The sequence below is a fragment of the Tenrec ecaudatus genome, chromosome 14 (assembly GCF_050624435.1).
Source record: "Tenrec ecaudatus isolate mTenEca1 chromosome 14, mTenEca1.hap1, whole genome shotgun sequence".
In the NCBI taxonomy this organism is placed as follows: Eukaryota; Metazoa; Chordata; class Mammalia; order Afrosoricida; family Tenrecidae; genus Tenrec; species Tenrec ecaudatus.
Window position 1 is genome coordinate 34123038 of NC_134543.1, and position 23328 is coordinate 34146365.

Genomic DNA, 23328 nt, shown 5'->3' on the forward strand with positions numbered 1-23328 from the left:
AAGACATGTCCACAGTCTGAAAGTGGGATGTATTTGTTGGTGGTCTTGATATTAAAGTCTTTTTCTAACCACCTAAAAGTGAGTTCTGAAGCTCTTTATCTCGCTTATAGTACATTTGGAGTTGGTTGCTATCACAGGGTAAGCAAGCTCCTCTTACTGATCCTCTTGACTGAAAACCTTTTTTTATCATTCAGCGTATATTTTATTAATATAGGGTTAATGCTATTCAATTCACCTAATAATTACATTAAAATTTTATCAATTGAGTCCTAGTACTAAAAAGAAGCTCACTAATAAACATTGAGAATAAAATCAAATAAAAACTAAATTCATTATAAAATAATGAGCATAGTGCTTGCTTCGGCGGCACATATACTAAAAAAATAATAATAATAATGAGCATAAAATCACCATATAACTTAATGCATGGGGTGTAGCCAAACCCTTACTCTCACAACAAATTCATCATCTTAAATATTTCCCTTGTCAGCAAGAAAGAATAAAAATAACTGAACCAAGCATTCACCTTAATTATTTTTTGGGGAAATAAACAAGAGACAATATGCAGCAAATATGGAAATCAATGAACTAGAAAATCAATCACTGAAACTAATGGCTAAACCTTAGTGCTACTACTTTGAATAAAAGCTATTATATAAAATGTTGATTCTCAAAGGTCCTAATTTTTGTTCTCATGCTCATTATAAGGTCTCATTACCTCTTCTGATGAATTTAGGAGACTTGATTATGCATAAAATCTAAATTATGGGTAAACCTGCTGCACAAGATCTCTTTAAAGTGTTGAGACGCAAGGAGGTTACTTTGAGGACTAAGATGCACCTGACTCGAGCCATGCTAACTTCAGTTACCTCCTGTGCATGGCAATGATGCACTTGGAGGAAAGACCAGTAGAATCCCTGCGTTTGGATTATGGTGCTGGAGAAGAATATTGAGCTGCCTAAAAAGCCAAACAGGTCTCTCTTGGACAAAATACAGCCTGAATGCTTAGAAGCAAGCATAGTAGAAACTTGTCTCATGTCCTTAGAGCATGGTGAAAGGAGAGACCAGCCCCTGGAGAGGGGCTTAGTGAAGCAGAGGGGTGGTGTAAAAGAGCAAGACTCTCAATGAGAAGAGCCCACACAGTGGCTGCAACAACGGGCATTCAGGCTGTATTTTGTCCAAGAGAGACCTGTGTGGACATAAAAATCACACCTAGGGACTACACATGAAGGGTGCTAATGAGGCCAAGAGCTATGGCAATCTTTTCTAAGATTTGATATATCAGATAAAACGTGATGATTTGTGGGAGTCTATGGCTAGCCCAGTTGAAGTAGGCAATAAAACAAACTTTTTGTTTACCTCAGTCTGTAGACTTCTGATTAAATAGCCACTTATTTTTCTAACACTTTTGACCTAACAGTGGAATGAGGAAAAAAAATCTTAATCAGTTGGAAGCTTAATTTTGATGCAGGAGGTAAGTAACGGAACACTCATTTGGTGCTAATAATAACTAAAATGATTGAACTCTGCCATTATTTCTTTCCCCCTGTCAGTTTGCCCTGTGATGGTGGCTTATGAGTTGCTATGAATCCAGACGCTATGCTACCGGTGTATCAAATGCCAGAAGGTTCTCCCATGGTGGACAGGTTTCTGTGAAACTTCCAAACTGAGATTGGGAAAATGTTTTGGCAATGTGATTCCCAAAACTAGCCAATGAATACCTTATGGATAACCACGAAACATTGTCCGAGGCTGCTTGGAGATGAGACCCAAAAGTTAGAAGGTATTGAAAACACTACTGGGGAAAAAAGCTGCCTCTTCAGAGTGGAGTTGATAGAGCAAATCCTAATGGGCTGCACAATTGGAAGTCCTCAAAAATTAACCTTAAGACCACCCGTGTCCTAGGTATTGGTGAGCTGAAATGGACGTTGCCATTTTGACTGGGACAAGCATGATGTGTCCTGGAAATGACGTAATAGGAGATAATGGCATTGCATTCATCAAAAAAATTTCAAGAAATATTTGAAGTACAATTGTTAGTGATCTGTTAATATCGACATGCCCACAAGGACTGGTTAGTATGACTTCAGATCTACACATTGTGTTAGGATTGTCTAGATAACAAAACAAATCCAGTGACACTCATGTATGTATAAGGTAGAACTTTATAACAAGAAGTAATCTTACATTAAGAAGGCATTCTAGCCCAGTCCAGCTCAAGGCCCTAAGTCCTGGGCAAACTAGGGCGTTCTTCAGACCCACATTGTGGCAGGCTCATGACACAGAAAGAGGAAGCAGGAAGCTCACTGGCCCAGGAGTGCAGTCACATGGATCCAAGGCCAGCAGAAGCACCTCAGGGCACCAACAGCTCTCAGGGTTGGGTGGCCCACATGGGGCTGTTCCAGGAGGCAGGCATAGATTCCAGGGAAGTCTCAGCGAGGAGACAAGTCAAGTGGCAGCAAGGGCGAGCCTCCCAGTTTTCTCCCTTATAAAAAGGCCACACCCACAAGGAGGCATAATCATGCTGTGACCTGATGGACAGGTTAGATTTAGATTCTACCCCTTACACTTTCAAATTCCAGTTGACATAAAATTTAATTGCCACATACACACCAATAAGTGCCATAAATACAGCAACTAGAAATTTTTATTAACTTCAATCTGCAATTGATCAAATGTACAATCCAGATGCTTTGAAAATTATTATTGATTGAAGTGCAAAGAGGAGCTCTGGTAGCTAGTGGATTATGCACTGGGCAGGTAACTCTAAGGTCAGCAGTTCGAAGCTACCAGCTGCTCCAAGAGAGAAAAATTAGGCTTCAGATTGCCATAAATAATCAGTTCTATGAGGCATTTACTTTGTGTTTCTGGAGCTGTTAATAATATGCAAAACATTTAAAAGTCTACTATAAATGACTGAAGACTGTAGGCTGGTTTTCAGTATAAATATTGGCATGACAGGTTAAAAAGAGTCTACCCTGTTTACCATTTAACCTGAACTTTCACCGATTTATTTTTAAACAACTTTGTTAAACTGATCAAACTGCCCAAACTAGACAGAACCCGCTTCAAAGTAACTTCTTAGCCCACTTTATCCAGCGGCTTTGTACCAGGAGTATTCCAAGAAAGCGATCCCAGGACAACGTAGGCACCTTTGATTTCCTCTATCCGTTTCACGTGAGCTAAACCCCAATTGCATTGGCGCGTGCAAGAACCAAATAGTTGCACCTCGGCTTCCCGGGCCGAGAGCGATGGCGCAGCAGATGGATTGCTCTAGCCTGGCGGACGGCCGGGCGCTTCCGGGGACCGGAGCCCGGCGGAGCCCGGGGAGCGTCCGGGCCGCCGTTGGGAGCGCGCGCGCGCGAGCCGCGGGTCGCCAGGGAGAGGCTCGGGCGGAGAGGTCGGGAGCGCCCTGCGAGCAGCGCCAGCAGCAATGCGCCCTCTGCTGCAGAACAAGACCCTGCGTTACGGCGTCCCCATGGTGGTGAGTGGAGGCCGAGGGAGGGGTTGGGGGCGGAGCCTTCTGATTGGCTGGACGAGGAAAAGGCATTTCCTCCGAGTTTCTCTGCAGTTGAGTGACATCTCAGTTAACCATGCCTTCCGGGGGGAAAAGCTTCTTTGGCACCAAGTTTCGTGGGGGAGGGCGCACGAGAAGCCTTAGGCGGAAGCGTTGAGTCCTTGGTCCTACCGGGGAGACCTAGTCGCCGTGACTTTGGGGGAAGCTTGTCTCCAGAACCGAGGCCTGCTTGCTCCAGATACGAAGCATAAGCGGTGATTTGGGGGAGGGGGGGAGTCAATTAAAGGAAGCAGTCCCTGAGCAAAAGAGCTTGCTTTCTTGTTCATAAGGGAAATGTTCTCCGTTGCTTCTGGCGCCACCATCAAACTCGAGGCTGTAACGGTGGGCCTCATCCACATAAAGAAAATTGTTGGAGGCAAATTGTGTCTCAGTAATATATGTGTCCAGTTGCAGGTCCTAAAACCCGCTGGATGTAGCATACCCAATGATCTGCAAGAAGCCGGCAATATCTTTTTCTCTGGTCTCTTTGGCCGTCTGTGTACCATAGGGTTCAGCTGGGGATAGTTTCCGCCTCCTTTGTATTCCTGTTATTTTCCTGGCCCATAGATTCTGGTACTTCTCAGACAACGTTTCATCCCGAGCATGCGGATCTCTGCAGAGGGAACATTGTGTTAGTGGCTCGGGAGCTGTAGCCACGGCCAGTATCTGTGGAAACTCGACGTAATCTGAGAGAGAGAGACAGGACTAGTCCTTATAAAGAGGCGTACTCCCGTGCTCCCTGGTTCTTTCAGTTCTTCAGCCCTAAGCCGGCATAGTTTTTTACTTTATTATTTTTAATTAAATACTTTTATTGGGGGCTCTTAAATCTCTGATCACAATCCATACATTCATCCTTTGCGTCAAGCACATTTGTGCATATGTTGCCATCATTTTCAAAGCACCTTCTTTCTACATGAGCCCTTGATATCAGCTCCTCATTTTACCCCTGCCCTCCTTCCCTCATGAACCCTTGATAAGTTATAGATTATTATATTCCTATCTTACATCATCCTCTGTCACCCTTCACCCACTTTTCTGTTGTTTGTCACCCTGGGAGGGAGTTATATGTTTATGCTTGTGATCTAATCCCCCCCCCTTTTTTATTGCACGGCAAGATATGTTTTTTGCCTTTTCAGATAATAGTCTATGCTTCCATTAATGGCTGAATACTAGAAGAGTCTGAAGAGAGAGTTCCATAAATCTATCCATTTGCCAACTTATCCACCGACCATTTGTCAAGGGAATGGCCAACATAATTATCAATAAGTATTCCAACTTTGCAGGGGTTGTAATATTTTCGGTGTCAACAGGTTGTGGACTAAAGTCCCCTTCAGAATCCACTGATGACTCTTCTTTTCACCCTACTGATGTCCTTTGGTTCCCTGAACTCTGGAGGCAAAGCTCTGGCAGCTGAAGTCAGGCAAGACAGAACCCGTTTGAAAAGTTCTTGTTCTTTTGAGACAGGACATCAAACATGCCCCAGACCAATGTTCTTGTTCAATGTAGTTCTTCGGATGCAGGACCCGAGTTTCATCCACTTTCAGTAGGCAGTAAATATGACCAGTGTCTTTCAGAATGATTTGTCGGCAGCTGAGAAGGCATCTTTGCATGTTCATCTAATAACGGACATCAAATAGAAATCTTCTAAGTGCTGCATCACAGAAGTTCAGTGGAAAGTACCGTATATACTCGAATATAAGCCAACCCGAGTATAAGCTGAGGTACCTAATTATTACCTGGGAAACCAGAGAAACTGACTGACTCAAGTATCAGACTAGGGTGGAAAATGCAGAAGCTATTGGTGAGTTTCAATAATCAAAACAAATGAAAATAAATTACTAAAAATTGAGACATCAGTGGGATAATGTATTTAAATATTTATTTTAAATAAAAACATAAATAAAAGGACAAGTCATTTAACATTAGTAAACCAGCATAGTAAGTGGAAAATAGTTTCAACAAAAACAATAAGGGATCAACAATGATTCCCTGAGCTCAATCAGCAACCAAGCTAAAATATAGAGTTAAAATCCTTCAAAACTGGATTCCTCATCATCATCCGTATCCCAATGCAGAGCTTCAGCTGGTGTGAGGTCATCATAGACGCTGTCCTCACTGAGATCGCCGTCATCACCATCACTGCTGTCATTTTCATACAGATCGCAGTCTTCACTGCCATCCATAGCATTGCTAATACTACATTTCTGGAAGGCACGTTACACCATGTCTTCTGTAATGTCTTCCCATGCATCTCGAACCCACTTTGCTATGAACTCTATGTCAGGCTTCATGAGATTTCCTCCTTTTGTTAGTCGGGCTTGACCAGATGACATCCATTCATGCCACATCCTTCACACACGGTCTTTAAAAGCTTCTTCAAAGATACACATCATAGGCCGGCTCTGATTGGTTAGGTGTGAGTAAACCAACATTCAAAGCCCTGCAGTGTCAGAGGGGCTTTGAATGAACAGCGGAGAAATGGCAATCATCTGCAAGATAACCGGTACTCATCCCGTTACATGTGTGTGTGTGTGTGGGGGGGGTCAGCGAGATGTTACACCTCGCTGGGGTACCACTGACCCATGTATAAGCCGAACCCTGTATATACACGAGTATATACAGTAACTACTCTTCTAAGGACTCCCATTGAGCTTTGATAAGTGAGCAGCCCTCACTGCCTCTGCACAGTGTGTAGTAATGAGCCCATAAGTGAAGCATAGTGCTCGCTGCCAGCAAAAGGAGAAGCACATCTCGTTAACAAAGGTGAGACAGCTGTGCACAGGTGCCACTTGAAGGCCAAGGCTATTGTCTGTAGTGTCAAAGCTGTCACATGGAGATGTGGCAGAAAGCCAACTTCAGGAAGGTGTAAGAGGAAACCCTGAACTTGGACGCCGTAGACCCTGCAGGCATGTCCTGCTCCACCACGTTCCTATCTCTGGCTGTTGTTGGCAGCTGAAAAGCAATGCTGATGATGCTCATCAAACCTCCTAGTGGAAGTAAGGATCTCCAAACAGCCGGAGTCCAAATGTTTTCTCCCTTCTCAGCGTGAATCAAATGCATTTCCGGTGCACAGCATTTCAACGGACGAACCACGCTGCACAAAAGGGTCAGGAGTGCACCCCCCTTGTGGTTGGTGTCTTCTTCCTCTTCTTCTGTATCAAGTGTTTTGCTGGGTCTGCTTGTGAGTGAGGACCACCTCTGGAAGGGTTCTTGGCTGTTTTCATGTTTTTCATGGCTGCGAGAAGACCATTTCTCCCTTCTTGCAAAGCAGGACCCAAACACTCAGGCCTCTGAAGCACAATCTGGAAGAAAGTTAGATACCGCCCCCCTTCGACAAGATCCCACCTGGCTCAATGTCTACATGGCCCGACACTACCAGCATTTGACAACCGTGGAGTCCGCAACCAGCCAAATACTGAACTGCATTTCCTAAATCTGGTTCACATAAAGCTAGGGTGGCTCATTATGACCCATCACAGAGGCTGTGGCCGAATCTAGTGCTGTGGACCCTCACAGCTGGTGAGACAAAGACCGACAATGCTGTTTTTCAGTAACTAATAAGGTTTATCCAAGATGGCTTTTTGATTCTGCCTGGGTACAACAGAAGTGACACAGAAATGGCAACCGTTGGCCACCATCCTGGGAAAGGTAGTTTCTGAGGACTCCCCATCACTAGGGCCATTCACCATGACTTCCTTTACTGCCTTATATATCGTATCCCAAGGGCCCTCATCTCATGTGGGTGCTGGAAAGCACTTTATTGTTGATGATCTCCCATTAGTCAGGATCAGTCAACAGCATCACCTTCTCCTCAGCCAGCAGCCACTTCTCTCTGGTCCTCAGTCACATGATCTGCTGGTCTCTGCCTCCTTGGTCTCTGCCTCCGTAGTCCAGGAAGCTTGCCTGTCACTCTGCCTCACAGCTGAGTGGTCTCAGCACTGTTCTTTCTTCTGGTTTCCTTGCTCCAGCTTCTGTTTTGTGCTGTTCTGTTCTTAACCAGGCTCCTTTGATTTGTCCTGTAGTCCCCTGGTGCCTCCGGTCTCCTCCTCCTCTACTCAGACAGAGGTTTTGAACATGTTCTTCTGATTGTCCTGGGATTTCTCTCGTGTTGGGAGCTTTTACTCAGTCCTAAGCTTTCCCCGTCCTGAGATGGGATTTTTGGGCTCCCTGTCCCCTTCCAGAAGAAGCCTTGGTAGTATTGTGGATTAAGCATTGACTGATAAAGCAGAGTCGGCAGTTCAAGCCCACAAGCTGCTCTGAGGGAGAAAGATGAGACTGTCTGCTCCCATAAAGATGTATAGTCTCCAAAACCCTATAAAGGGTCAGATTTGACTTCATGGCAGTGGGTTTGGTTGTAATGCTCCCTAATGACTACCATTGTTGGGCATCCTGCTGAAAGGCTTCTCAATGCTTCCTACTGGCACTTCCTTCGTCCTACTTTGAAGTTTCAGGTCATGTGGTAAACCTTTCTTACTGTTTGTTCTCTGGGTCAAGTGCTGCTCTTAGATCCTATTTTACCTCTCCATGTTCTAATATCCATTGCAATGGCTGAACAGAACTCAGACAAAATTCACGATTGAAGGGTTTATTAAAGACGTTAGCAAGTTGCAGTGCGAGTGAGAAATGCCCTGGGTTGAGTTGTCTATCAGGCCATGCCTCACAGTTCTTTCCGGTCTGCTAACCAATGGCCCCAGGGGCAGGCTACTCTGCTGTAAGCCTCAACTCAGGCAGTCCTGGGAATCAGCAAACCCAGCTCGCTGAATTAAGTGCCCAGAGGTACCCCAATCTAATAAGCCTCAGCCCAAAGGCTTCACCTCCCCAATGAAGAGCCCAGAGGCACCCCACTCCGCAAGCCAGCCTCCTGCATGAAAGCACTCCTTTGCTCTGTGGCTTGGGAAAGTCCCCACTTGGTTCCTCTTTTTGAAACTGGTTATGCTGTGGCTCCTCTAAGTGCAAGGCTGTCAGGGGTCCCAGGTCCAGAGGACCTGTTCCACCCCGGGCTCTGGCTGGTAATGTGATCCTCCTCAGAGGGCTTATTTGGTAGGCAGCAGATTGGCATTCAGGGAATCCAGCTCACAATGACCAGTGATGCCTACCCCCCACCTTCTTACCAAACCCCTGCAGGGCAAGGTCATTTGGTGGGAGTTAGAGACTTTGGCTAAAAGAGCCCCTACTGCCTAATTCACTGTCCTGGCACCTCACCAGGCTCTGCTTCCCTGAATCCTGTCCCACAGCGCACTGCTTTTTAACTGTTTGGTTATGCGATTTCTCTAAGATGATCATGCTAGTTTATGCCTACTTTCTTGTAGACTATGTGTTTTACAGACGACGACGCTAACTTTTCTCTACTCATTGCATCTAACACCTAACTTAAGGGGAGTTTACAAATACAGAGATGACAGCCCTGAGGTTTTTTGTGTTTCAGAATCATATGCCACTTCTCAACCTAAGCTATTCCATCCAACAAGCTTAAAACACTTCACTTTACAAAGGAATTGTAGAATCCTTGTAATGAAAAATTATCACCACTTCTGCAAAAGAGGAATGTCAAACTACATCAATTCATTACCACCAGGCGGGGTAGGGGAAGGGTGGAAGTTCAGCTTACTGCTAGGCCCATTGGCACTACCCCAGCAGTGAAGAACTGACCAAGATCATCCTTTGTAGTATCTCTTCCCTTTGTTGGATGGAGTGGCAATATGCTTCCCTTTGGGCCCTACTGGCAGCATCCTGTTAAAGTTGAACCCTAACAAATTCCAGCTTGCCGCCACCACAAAGGGCCGGAAGTCCAGCTCTTACTCAGCTCTGCTGATATTATGGGGTGAGGGGAAGTTTTTCCTTTAATGTTTGAAGAAAGAATGAAAGAACAGTGTGGGAGCCATGTTTGACATTTGATTTGACAGGGGGGAAAGAGAATCAAACTCAGCATCAGCCCAGTGCCAATTCGTATGAAGTCAGACATGCCTTCCCCCTCTGACATTCTACCAAATCGACAGCAGCTGGCAGGCCCATGGCACTCTGCTCTTCCGCTGGGTTCCATACTTTACTGTGGTGTCCACCCAGCGCTCAGACCATAACCATGAGGAGGAGGTTTGCGAGTGGAGCGAACAGGTTAAAATTCAGGATCAGAAATGCTTGGGATACAGTTCTTCTGGTCAGGACTACTACTTCTTAGCCATGCCTACAGACAGGCCGCTCTCTGACCCTTTCATCGCAGTCATGCAGGTCCTTGGCCTCTGCCCTTCAAGTGTTACAGTGTTCCTTTGGTGCTACTGATACATGTCCGACGGGCACTTTATGTTGCCATAGCCTCAGCTCTGTGGGTCAACAAACCCAGCACACCTGATTAAGTGCCCAGAGCACCCAACCCTTCAAGGGAGCCTCCTGCTCGAAGCACTCAGCTGCTTCAAGGCAGTCAACGTTACCTGCTGCGTGAGCCAGGAAGCCCCCCTCGCTCCCTAGCTCTTGGTTCCGCTCTTGCCATTCTTCTGATACCACAGCTCCGTCTCCTGGACCGCGGGTTCAGTGCAGGATCTTGGGATGCAAAGGGCAAGCTCCCGCATGACCCTCTCTCAGCGGCAGCGAGATTCCCATCTCTCCTGAGATGGCGCATCTTCGTCCAGCGGAAAGGCAAACTGACTGACCAGTCCCCTTCGTAGAGTTGTATAGCTTATTGGCATGCCCCTCACCAGGTCACTTTGTGGGAATTACCAAGGCTATGACCAGAAGGACAGGTCAAGTAAGCCCTGGAGCAGGCTAGGCCTTGTGGGCAAGGGGTTCTTTCCGTTTGAGCGGGCTGCTCCTCTGCAGTCTCTTCCAGGTATGCCCGGGCATGGCACTTTTGCAGCGATGCGATGTGCTCCTCCTCCATTTTCATGTCATGACTGTTTCCACGTGGTCGCCTGGGGTTTGGAACCTCACCGCTTTCAATAAATAGGGGCGGTATAATATCTTTTATGATAAGTCATGCATCGGTGAGCAAGAACTTGATAAGATGGCAAGTAGAGAATCAGTGGTGCAGTGACCCATAGCAGGTAAGAGGAAATGGGGTTCCATGCACAAATGTCTCTCAGAGACAGTATGTCCTGGAAAAGGCTCAATGGACTAGTGCGCAGGCATTCCTGAATGGTAATACACGTTCAAGACGGCCATAATGAAGTGACTATCACAGTTAAGTGAGTCATAAAAATTTTTTTTCAGTTTCCCGCTGCATATAAAATTTATAGTTACACTATGTTACACAGTAGCATTATGAATACATTTGAAATTGTGTGAGAATTACTAAAGGGTGAAACAGACGTGTTGGGAAAATGACACTGACGGACTTGCTGAAGGAAAGACTGCCACAAACCTTTAACTTGTAAAAATGCAGTGTCTGTGAAACTCAATAAAACAAGTTATGTGTGTATATTTTTACATCTACTCTGAAAAGATGAATGATAGCTTATCTGGAGAAAATGATCCACAGGATTGAGTAGAGCAGTGGTTCTCCACCTTCCTAATGCGGCGACCCTTTCTGCAGTTCCTCATGTGGTGGTGACCCCCCCCCAACCATAAAGTTATTTTCATTGCTGCTTCATCACTGTCATTTTCCTACTGTCAAGAATCATAATGTAAATATCTTATATGCAAGATATATCAGGCGACCCCTGTGAAAGGGTCATTCGGGGTCGCGACCCCCAGGTTGAGAACCACTGGTGTCAGTCTGTCTCCTTTGGTTTTCAGAGAGGTTATGTCTAAATCAACCTCATTTTGACCTTTTGTTTGTTTCCTTTTGTGTTTCAGTTGCTGGTTGTTGGAGGTTCTTTTGGTCTTCGTGAGTTTTCACAAATCCGCTATGATGCTGTGAAGATTAAAGTAAGAACAGTAATTGGAGTCTGATATATGTGTGTATGTCACTTAGGGGAAAGCACATACAGTGGAATAAGCAGTGTCTGTTTTGCCTTACTTTTAAAGTAATGTATACTCTTTGGGCTGCGAGGAAATGGTCTGGGGCCACATCTGGCCTCCCATGGATCCCAAGGCTGATTGCCACAGGCTCAGGTGAGACGTGCCTCCACTCTCCATCCTTGCCGCTCTGATCGCGCACCAATCATCCCTCCCATGGCACCATATCTCTGCGACGAGATTCCGTAATTCATTGCAGTAGCCACACAGAACTCTTAGATGAAGCTCACAATTATGGAGTTTATTGGAGAACGTAACAGGTTATGATGCAAGTTAGAAACGCCCAAGATAGAGTGCAGTTCAATCAGAAGTTTCTTCTCTGATAGGCCCTTCCCTTAGACTGGCCTTGGGCTTCCATAAATGCCCACGAGCATACCCCTGCACTGTAGGCCTCAACCTGAAGACACTCAGATCCAGTCCATAGGTCAGCAAACTCAGGTCACGCAATTCAGTGTTTAGAGGTACCCCATTCCATAAGCCAGCCACCTGCCCCAAAGCATTCAACTCGCTCTCTGGGCCGGCAAGTCCACTGCTCTGCTTGCGTTTGGCCTCTTATTTCTGGTGTTGCTGTTCGTCTGCTACTCTTTGGGTGTGAAAACTGCCTCCTGGATCAGAGAGGTTCAAAGTGTAAGGATCTTGGGGTCCAAAGGACACATTCCACTCCTGGCTCTTCTCTCTTGCTCGTTGTGAGGTTCCTGGTGTCATACCCAGCAGGATGCTGGGCAATAGTTAGATTTTATGTTATCTTAGCTGGGTTGGAATTCCCAGTGGTTTAGTACCCTGTTTCCCTAAAAATAAGACAGTGTCTTATATTAATTTTTGCTCCCAAAGATGTGCTAGGTCTTATTTTCAGGGGATGTCCTAGTTTTCCATGAAGAAGGTACACATTTATTGTTTTATTAAAAGAGATCTTGCACTTCCTGTCTGCTCTGGCTGTGCTGCAGCCAACAGTGAGCTGCTTGGTGGCGCCCAGCGCTACGGTCCAGAGTCCAGAGTTACGGTAGCTTCTGGGGGGGGGTGGTGCTTATTTTCAGGGGATGCCTTATATTTCAGTGAGAGGCAAAACTGTAAGTAGGTTCTTATTTTCGGGGGATGCCTTACTTTCGGGGAAACAGGGTAATAGAGGCTTCCCTCATGTTGTCTTCAAACGTAATATAATCAATTCGATTATGGCAATTTCCGTGAGTAGTTGTGGGATAGTTAGAGTGGAATGCTAGCCCCTTGATTAAGTCAAAGCCTCAAATGCAGTTGGAAGTTTCACCAAGGTGTGGCCTATTCCTATATAATTGATACTGGCTGGCTAGCTTCTTGCTAGTCTTGATCCTGCACCTGGCTCAATACAAGAAAAAAACCCTTGAAATACCAAACCTATGCTGGTGCTCTGTAGAAGAAGGTATCCAAAGGCTTAGGTATATTGGCATGTTGGAGTGGATTTATCAGGCTCCACCAGTAGGAGGTTGTGAACACACCTTTTACCAATACCGTGAAGGGCTTGTTTGAAGAAAGCCCCAGCATTTCTGAAGATGCCTGTGATTGACAGTGGGAACTTCCCTGCTTGATTCAAGACACCTAACTACAATGGGTTGATTAGGTAAGGGATAAGGAGCAGCACTTACTTGATAGAGACAGGGTGGCCATGTTTCCTATCATGGATAGCAGAGTCAAAGTAGTAATCAAAATAGTCTGATTTGTAGAGGAGCCGTGGTGGTAACCACATAGTGATTACACCTTGGGCTGCTAACCAAAAAGTCAGCAGTTTGAAACCACTGGCCACTTTCCAGGAGAAAGATGGGTCTTCTACGCCCATAAAGAGCTACAATCTAAAACTCATGGGCAGCTCTACCCTGTTCTATAGGGTTACTATGATTTGGTGTTGACTCAATGGCAGTGAGTTTGGGTGGTTGTTTTTTTTTTCAATGAAACATTTACTTAATCTGTACAAGTGGAAGAATTCTAAATCAGGTGAATGGTAGTCTAACTTGAATCACCAAGCTAGGGAGTCATGACCCCGCACGAAGTCAATTTAGACTTGAGCCAGTTTACACACTCACAGCCCCTTAATGAATGGCAGGCTGGATCCCTTTGAGGAAGGACTTCACTACACAACCTAAGGTGTATCCTGTTAGTATTTCTCCCAGCCTTCCTCAAAGGACTCAATAACCTTTTGCAAGAGTGACTATTGTTTCAAGAAAACCCCAAACCCTAACTCACTGTCCTCCAGTCACTTCTGACTCAGAGCGACCTTACAGGATAAAGTAGAACTGCCCCTGGGTTTTTTCTTTACTCTTGTAGAAAGACTCATCTTTTCACCCAGAGTCTCTGGCAGTTTTGAACTATGGACCTTGTGGTTAGCAGCTCAACACATAAGCCACTGTGCCACCAGAGCTCCCGACTTGCTAAGGAAAAAGAAATCAAATTCTTGAGGATTGTTGGACACTGACTCTGAATTTATACTAACTCCAGGAGACCCTACATGTCTTGAAGGCCCTCAGTCAGGTTGGGCATATGGAAGTCAAGTTATAAATGGAGCGTTAGTCAAGTTATAAATGGAACGTTAGGTTCATCTCACAATGGGTCTGGTGATATTAACGATGCTGTTCTATAATGTGAGCGTTCTGTTGAGTCACCTTTCTTTGGAATGGGTACAGTTATGAATCTCTTCCAGTCAGTTGGCCAAGCAGCTCTCTCTCCCAAACTTCCTGGCATAGTCAATTGAGTCTTCCAGTGCTTCATCAGCTTATTGAAACATTTTACTTGGTATTCCATCAATTCCTGGAGCCTTGTTTTGGGCTAATGCTTTTATTGTTCATATGCTGCCTCCTAAAATGGTGGAATGTTGACTGGTTCTTTTTGACACAATGACTACAGGTATTCTTTCTATTGTCTTTTGATGCCTCCAGCATTCTCCAGCACATCTCTGACACTGTTCTTCCGTTCAGTAGGCTTTCAGTCTATTACAATGTTTCCATACTGTGCATTAAGTTTTCAGCAACTACTTCTTCTAAAGTGGGCATCTAACCCCTTCTTTGTAGTCTATTCTTTGCCTGGAAGCTCCACTGAAACCTGCTCACTTTGGGTGACCTTGATGGCATTTAAAATACAAGTGACACAGCTTCCAGCAGCACTGTAGCACACAGGCCACCACAGTAGGTCAAACTGACAGGAAAGTGGTGGTTGACAGCTTTCGTTCTGATCAAAGGGATGTGGCTTTAGATCTGAAGCAAATGGGCTAATCACCCATATTTTAAGTCCGGGTATCTGCCATTAGGTTACTGTATATACTCGTGTATAAGCCAACCCGAATATCTGCTGAGTTACCTAATTTTACCACAAACACTGCATTAAAAATGTGCTGAAAAAAACTCAGCTTATACTCGAGTATATACGGTAGTTTGAATTTTGATTGGGTTCCTTGTCTTTTTCCTATAGACATTTTAAAATATAATTTTGGATCTTAGGCCATCTTATCAGATACATTGTTCCTGAAAATTTTGTACCAATCTGTAGGTTACCTTTTCACTCTATAAAACATTCTTTGGAGGACAAAAATGTTTCATTTTTATAAGGTCCCACTGATCTATTTTACCCTTTACTACTCTCGTTGTTTGTAACCCACTGTTAAAAAGTATGACCCACAGTCACATCCCTTTATTTTCTTCTAAGAATGTTATGAATTTAGTTGTCACATAGCAAAGTAGCAATTCTCCTGGATTTCTGGCATGCTGGAATTGTAACCTACGGAGGCCATCGGCCACAAGAGGTCCTTTTGAACCCTGAGCTGAAGAGTGCTTTCCCTCAAGTGGTCAGACCCATCGTCGTTATGCCTTGGGCAGTGGTTTCTTTTAAAGACTAGTCAGTTTCCGGAAACGAGAGACCCAAGGTCAGACTAGATCTGTACTGTAGGGGAGATCAATAATTATCATTCAAGACAATCTTTTATGAAGTCCTGACTACAAATCTTGTTTCCCTCTGCTCTGGTCTGTTTTTCATGGCAAGTCTTTAGAGTGCAGCACATCCTGGCCCACCAGGCCCTTAGGATGATGACCCCAATTAGAGCAGCCAGACCACAGAGAGGACCACATGGCCAGCCCCACTATGACATATGACGCCCCTACTGACCCACAGTAGGGGATTGCGCCCGACCTGAGGCATCACGTTATTTGAATAGATTGAGAAGTTTATGCATTTAGAATCTGCCATACTACCCCCAAAGGAGTCTTGGTAAGTGTAGGACTTCTAACTACAAGGTTGGTAGTTCAAAACCCACTAGTCCTGCCTGTTTGCTGTTTGCTTCCAAAGGCTGTTTTGGCTACGATAGCTGTGTCCTAGGCTTTGAGGTCTGAAAGTGAGAGGCCACCTATTTTATTCATATCCTGGGTCTCTTCCTTCTCCATATAAAGTTAGTAATGAGTTTTCCCACTTCTTCAAAGAAGGAAATTGGGATCTGGATTAGAATTGTGTTGTATTTATAGATTGCTTTGCGTAGCATTGACATTTTCACAATATTAAGCTTTGGTGGCGTAGTGGTTACAAGCTGGACTGCTAATCGCAGAGGCCACAGTTTAAACCACCAGCTGTTCTGTGGGAGAAAGATGGGGCTTCTACTCCAGTAACTACTTAGTCACAGAACCTCACAGAGGCGGTTCTACCCTCCCCTCTAGGTTCACTATGAGTTAGCATCGGCTCTATGGCAGTGAGTTTGCTTTTATCCATAAATATGGTACAGTCCTTCATTTCTCTAGATCTCTTGATTTCTTACAGTAGTGTTTTCTAGTTTTCTTTGTACAAGTCTCTGTCTTTAATCTGGTTAGGTTTGTTCCTAAATCTTTCATCTTTGGGGTGGCTATTGTAAATGGTACTGTGCTTGTTTTTTTCTTAGAGCTGTTTTTTAATATGCAGGAATCTCATTGATTTTTTTGGGTATGCTAATCATATATCTTGTCAAGTTGTCACATCATTAGATTGTTTTCAACAGAGTTTTTTATTGAGTCTTTGGGATTTTCTATATGTAGAGTCATGCTGTCTGCATTTAGAGAAAGTTTTACTTCTTTGCAATTTGGATACTTTTAATTTATTTTTGTTGTCCAGTAAGTAGCTCTGGTTAAGACTTCCAGCAAAATATTGACTAAAGGTGATGATAAAGGGCATCCTTGCGTGTCCCATTCGCAAGCGGGGGGTAGGGGATGCTTGCATTTTTTTTGGCCGATGAGATGTAGGCCATTGGTTCTGCATAGCTGGCCTTTATTGTGTTGAGACATTTCCCTTGTATTCCTAATTATCCGTGTGTGTTTGTTAGGATTGAGTTTGAGGGCTTAGCAAATACTTTTCAGCCTCTATTGATATGATTATGTCGTTCTTATTTTTTGTTTTATTTATTTGGTTGATTACATTGATTGTTTTCCTAATGTTTGCATATGTGATATGAATCCCACTTGACCCAAGTGTGTGTGTATGTGTGTCTATCTAGTTGAAATCTCTTGGCAGGATTGTGTTGAGAATTGTTACATCTATATTGGTAGGGGATATTAACCTGCAATTTTGTGATCTACTAATGTCTTTACCTGGTTTGGGTGTTAGGCATGAGTTTGCTGTCCTTTTCTATATTTTGGAATAATTTGTATAGAATTGATAACACTTCTTCCCTGAATGCTTGGTAGAATTACTCCGTGGTGCCATCTACCCCTGGACTTGTTTTTTGTTGTTGTTCCTGATCTCTTTTTTTGCTATGAGTCTATTGAGGTTTTCTAGATCAGTCTATGTTTATTTGGGTATATGGTTTGATTTTAGAAATGTATCCATTTGATCTAAGTTTTCAAATTTATTGAAGTTCTGTCTTTCAGACTAATGTGATTTAAAACACTGATTCTGTTTTGAGGTCACCACTTTCATTCTCATTCTCTGTATTTACATTTCATCTTTTCTTTACTTTTGTTCAATTTACCAGTGATTTGTAAATTTAGTTAATTCTTTCAAAGAAACAACTTATTGTCTCGATTTTTTTTTCTGTTTTCCACTTCATTTATTTCCACTCTAATCGTTATGAATCCGTTTCCCCTGGTGATTGGTGGTTTATTCTGTTGCTGGTGCTCAAGTTGTTGGAGATGCTAAGTGAAAGTGTTGATTTAGGGTCACTCTTCATTCTGCATGTGTGTATTTATTGCTATAATTTCCCTGTGTCCCAAAGTTTTGGTATGTTGTATTTTCCATTTCATTTGTCTCGATGAATTTAATTTTTCATTCTTTATTTCATCAATTACCCAGAAATTTTTAAGCAAGGTGTTGTTTAGTTTCCATGTGTTTAATCCCCCCTTGTCCTTCCTATTGTTTAATTTCTAATTTCATAGGGCTGTGTATAAGAAAATAAATTATGTTTTGAATTATTGCTTTGTATCCTAACATGGGGTATGTTCTTTTTTTTTTTTTAAGCATTTCAATGGGGGCTCGTACAACTCTTATCACAATCCATCCATCCATCCATTGTGTTAAGCACATTTGTACATTTGTTGGCATCATCATTCTCAAAACATTTGCTTTCTGCTTGAGCCCTTGGTATCAACTCCTCATTTTCCTCTCCCTCCCTGCTCCCCCCTCCCTCACGCACCCTTGATAATTTATAAATTATTGTTATTATTATTATTTTACATTTTATTAGGGGCTCATACAACTCTTATCACAATCCATACGTATACATACATCAATTGTATAAAGCACATCCATACATTCTTTGCCCTAATCAATTTCAAAGTATTTGCTCTCCACTTAAGCCCTTTGTATCAGGTCCTCTCCCCCCCCCCTCCCTTCCCACTCCCTCCTCCCTCAAAATTATTGTTATTTTGTCATATCTTACACTGTCTGATGTCTCCCTCCATTCACTTTTCTGTTGTCCATCCCCCAGGGAGGAGGTTATATGTAGATCCTTGTAATCGGTTCCCCCTTTCCACCCCTTCGTCCCTCCACCCTCCCGAGAATGTTGTATATGCACTGCAAATACATACCATGTTGTTACTGGATGGAGTTTCATATGTGTGTAAGAGAGAGCTTTATATAAAAGAGCAATTGTATATTGAGAAAACATCCCAGCCCACTCCACATTAAGTTCAAAAGGCCAATAGTAGCCCATATACCCAATACTAGTCCATAAATTACTCTTCAGACTCATGCAGCACATGCAATGAGGCTGAATGCAGGAAGATCACAGGCCAGTGAGTGAAACGTTTTGTGTATCCAGTGTCAGTGGCAGCATCTCAGCACTGGCATGGGTCTCCAGATGGCTCCTCCAGCTATCCGAGTGTGGCTCTTCAACAGGAAGGTCAAGCAGAGAGAGTATGCTCTTGCAGGTCCCAGCAAGTCTCTGCATGGCTTGTCAACAGGAAGATGGAGAGAGAGAAAGAGGATGGTCCCAGAATCCTTATGAGAAAGCCATGCCCACAAGGAAGCATCTTCAGGCTGTGTCCTGATTGACAGGCTAGAGACTCCACCCCTTTATTCTTAATTCCCTCAAGTTGCCATGAGATTGTGTAACTAGCACACATAGTTATTATAAATGATATTGCTTTCCTAATTTCTCTTCAAGAATTCTCTTTGGCATAAAGCAGTCCAACTGATAACTGTTGATCTTATGCTCTACCCCTCTGCTGAAATTTTTAATTAGTGCCAATAATTTTCTTGCCAAGTCTTTGACATTTTCTTTGTATAGGATCAGATCAATTGCCAATCTGTAGCCTTTTTCTTGTTTAAATTCTTTTCTTCTTTTTAATCATTTTATTAGGGCCACATAGAACTCATCACAATCTATACTTACATCAATTATTGTGTCTAGCACATTTGTATATTCATTGCCCTCATCATTCTCAAAACATTTGCTCTCCATTTAAGCCCCTGGCATCAGGTCCTCATTTTTCCCCTCCCTCCCCACGCCCCCCTCCGGCATGAAACCTTGATAATTTATAAATTATTATTTTGTCATATCTTGCACTGTCTGTGTTTCCAGTTGCTATCTATAGCAGTGTACATCCTCTGGTCTAGCCAGATTTGCAAGGTAGAATTGGGATCATGATAGTGGGGGGCGAGGAAGCATTTAGGAACTAGAGGAAAGTTGTATGCTATATCGCATCCTGACTGGCTCATCTCCTCCTCAAAACCCTTCTGTGAGGGGATGCCCAGTGGCCTACAAATGGGCTTTGGGTCTCCACTCCGCACTCCCCGCCTCATTCAGTATGGTAAGATATTTTGTTCTGATGATACCTGATCCCTTTGACACCTTGTGATTGCACAGGCTGGTGTGCTTCTTCCATGTGGGCTTTGTTGCTTCTGAGCTAGATGGCCGCTTATGTACCTTTAAGCCTTTAAGCCCCCAGACACTGTATCTTTTGATAGCCAGGCACCATCAGCTTTCTTCACCACATTTACTTATTCACCTGCTTTGTCTTCAGTGGTTGTATCCGGAAGGTGAGCATCATAGAATGCCAATATAATAGAAGAAAGTACTCTTGCATTGAGGGAGTCCTTGAGTAAAGATCCAATGTCCTTCTGCTACCTTAATACTAAACCTATAAATATATGCATATAGATCTATTTCCCCATCCTCATATAAATATATTTGCATATGTACATGTCTTTGTCTAGACCTCTATAAATGCCCTTTGTCTCCCAGCTCTTTCCTCTAGTTCCTTAGACTTTCCTCCTGTCCCACCATCATGCTTGTTTAAATTTTTGTGGGTAGGATTTCCAGTCCAATAGTGAATAGGAGTGGTAAGAAAGGGCTTCTTTCTCTGGTTTTCATTCTCAGAGGGGAATGCTTTCAGTTTCTCTCCAAGAGTAATGTTGGGTTAGGTTATTACATATGTTCCCTTTATTGTGTTGAGGACTTGCCTTTTTATCATGTTTGTATCAGAAATGTGTGTTGGATCCTGCCTAGTGCCTTCTCTGTAACGATTGATATCATCATGTAGTTATTTTCCTTTGTTTCATGTATTTGGTGGATTACATTGGTTCTTTTTCTAATTGTTAAACATCCTTGGGTTCCTGATATGGATGCCACTTGGTCATGATATATTTTATGGGTTAGAATTTTGTGGAGAAAGTTTAAGTTTTTGTGTCTGTGGGATATTAGTCTATATTTTTCAATTTTAGTGATGTCTCTGCCAGGTTTGGGTACCAAGATTATAATCAGTTTATAAAACGAATTTGAGTGTTTTCCACACTTTCCTATATCCTAAAATGGTTGGTAGAACAGACCCGTGAAAATGTCTGGGCTTAGACTTTTGTTGGGAGTTTTTAAATTACCTGATCAATTTTTTTCTTTTGTTATGGCTTTGTCCAGGTTTTCTACCTCAGCTCAGATTGATTTAGGTAGGTACGACATTTATAGAAATTTTTCCATTTCAAATTTATTAGAGTACAGCTCCTCTTAGTTTTGGGCTTTTGGGCTTGTTGTTTCTCTCCCTTTCCTTGGTTAAGATTTTCCAGTTGCTTGTGGATTTATTTTTATTTTTAAGTTTGGGGTAGTGTTTTGCTTGTGGATTTTTTTCACAGAACCAACTTGTTGCCTGGTTGGTTCTTTCTATTGCTTTTCTTTTTATTTCTACTTCAACCTTTAATATTTATTTTCCTCTGGGGACTGTAGACTCATTTTGCTACTCTTTTTCTAGTTTTTAAAGATGTTGGGTTAAGATGTTGATTTCTTTTATATGTGTGATTGTTGCTGTAAATTACCTGCTAAACGTACCTTTTGCTGTATCTCAAAAGATTTTGGTATATCTTGTTTTCATTATGGTTGGATCCAAGGATTTTTTTTTTCCCTCTCTGTTAACTAGCTCCTACCCATCAGCTGCTCTGTGAGAGACAGGTGAGGCTGTCTGTCTCCAAAAGACTTACTGACTCAGAATCCCTACATAGGATCAGTCTGAGTAGGAATTGACTTGATGGTGGTGAGTTTAGATTTTGAGTTATTACCTAGTAGCTTTTAAGCAAGGTGTTATCCACTTTCCACATATTTGATTTTTTCCTTGGTATTCCTATTGTTGATTTCTAATTGGATAGCATTGTGATGTGTGAAGATGCATCATAATACTTTTATGTCTTCTTTGTTTCAATGTTAGCTTTATTTCTTGAGACTTGCTTTGTGGCCTCCAATATGGCCTGTTGTGGAGAATGTTCCATGTGCACTGGAGGGGATAGTATATCGGGCTGTTGTTCAGAGGAGTTGATTCTTTACTGTGCTTTTGTTGCGTTTCCTTCCACTTGCTATATTCTTCATCAAAAGTTGTGTAATAAAATCTCCTATTATTACATTTGTTTATTTCTCTCTTCAGTTCTGTAAGAATGTGTTTAAGATTTTTTCATTTTGAGGTTTTCTTCATTGGGTGCATATGTATATATCAATATATATGTATATTCATGGTTATGCCCTCTTCAGCTGACCCTTTAATCATTATATAATTATTATATTTATATAATCCTTTTTATCTCTTATACTAGATTATACCTTAAAAATTTTTTTAAATCAGTAATTAATTTTACCACCTCTGTGTTTTGATTGCCAGTAACTTGATATTTCTCACCAACTATGACTTTGAGTATGGTTTTTGTATTTGCATGTAAGATGTATCTCTTGTAGGCAGCATATTTTCTTATATATTTGCTAGTCGTTTTTCTCTTCAGGTGCTTCTAATCCACTTCTGTTGTTTTCAATTGATAAGCTTGGATTTATTGCTGTCAGTATACTGTGGTTTTTGTCTATGTGTTGTGCTGATCGTGGTTGTTTTTTTCTCCCACAGAATTTTTTATGCTGAGTTGGTTTTGTTTATAGTGGGCTTTTTTTGTTGTTGTCATTTTCGCTGCTGTTGTTTTGTGCTTTTAAGAATTTTCGTGATTTTCCTCTTTTTAACTTTGACAAGGTTTTAAGTTTTTCTTTGGCTTACTGTGTATTTTATTGATTTCTTTTCAAGTTTGAAACAATCTTCCTTCTTGAATTCAGTTTGCTTCTCCATTTGAAAGTTCTGTAACTACTATGCTTCCTCCTTACTTTGTAATTTTCTTAGTTACAAATCTATTTCTCTAGTCCTCTTTTTAGTTGTGAACTTTTTTTTACTTTGGAAACTAACTGCCGGGTAACCATTGGACCTTTAACCACAAGGTCCCCAAGCAGACTCACCTCCTGCTACTCGAGAGAAAGATGAAACTAAAAAAGGGACAAACTGGTGTCTCGTTGGTGTGATAGAGAATGTGTTTGTGCAGTTCTGTTTGATGTTTGTTACTTAACACATTTTAAAAGCAGCTTTGCATGTGTTTTCTATGATCTGATGGTGCCTGGGGGCAGGGGTGTCCTCTACCAGTGGTTGTGGCTTCATGGGCTACGGATGAGGCTGGGCCAGGTGGGCAAGGCTGCTCTCTCTGTTGGGTGAGACAATCAAAATAAATTAACAAACAAAATTCAGGAAAAAGTAAACAGCCAAAAGTAATGATAAAAGTATAAAAATAAACAAAACCCAGCAAGGTAAACAACAGAAGGAGAAAGGAATTTAATAACTCAAAGGACGAAAGAACAAAGGAAAGTAAAAATAAGGGTAGAGAAAAAGGGGAAAAACTGTGACGGAAAACTAGAGGTGGCGTGAAGAGGAAAAGAAAAAAGAAGAGATGAGAAACAGAAGACAAGAACTAAAAGGAACTGAACAGAAACAGCAAGGAAAGAAAATGGAAAAGAAAAGAAAAGCAGTCTGGGGGGCTGGGGCAGAGCACCAAGTATTTGTTGGCACCCTTTGCCAGCTGTGGAGCTCATGAAGGAGGGCGGGAGGGAGTCTGGCATCCTGCTCCTTAATGGGGTT

General features: G+C 42.7%; 1 protein-coding gene across 1 annotated transcript in view; it reads left to right on the top strand.

Annotated features, from left to right (window-relative positions):
* LOC142425344 (cytochrome c oxidase assembly protein COX16 homolog, mitochondrial-like) overlaps nucleotides 1-23328 on the top strand; it is an 88671-nt gene that overhangs the window by 41570 nt on the left and 23773 nt on the right. Inside the window, exon 4 of the mRNA XM_075530517.1 lies at nucleotides 11342-11413. Coding sequence (XP_075386632.1) covers nucleotides 11342-11413 — 72 coding nt within the window. The remainder of the gene's footprint in view (nucleotides 1-11341; nucleotides 11414-23328) is intronic.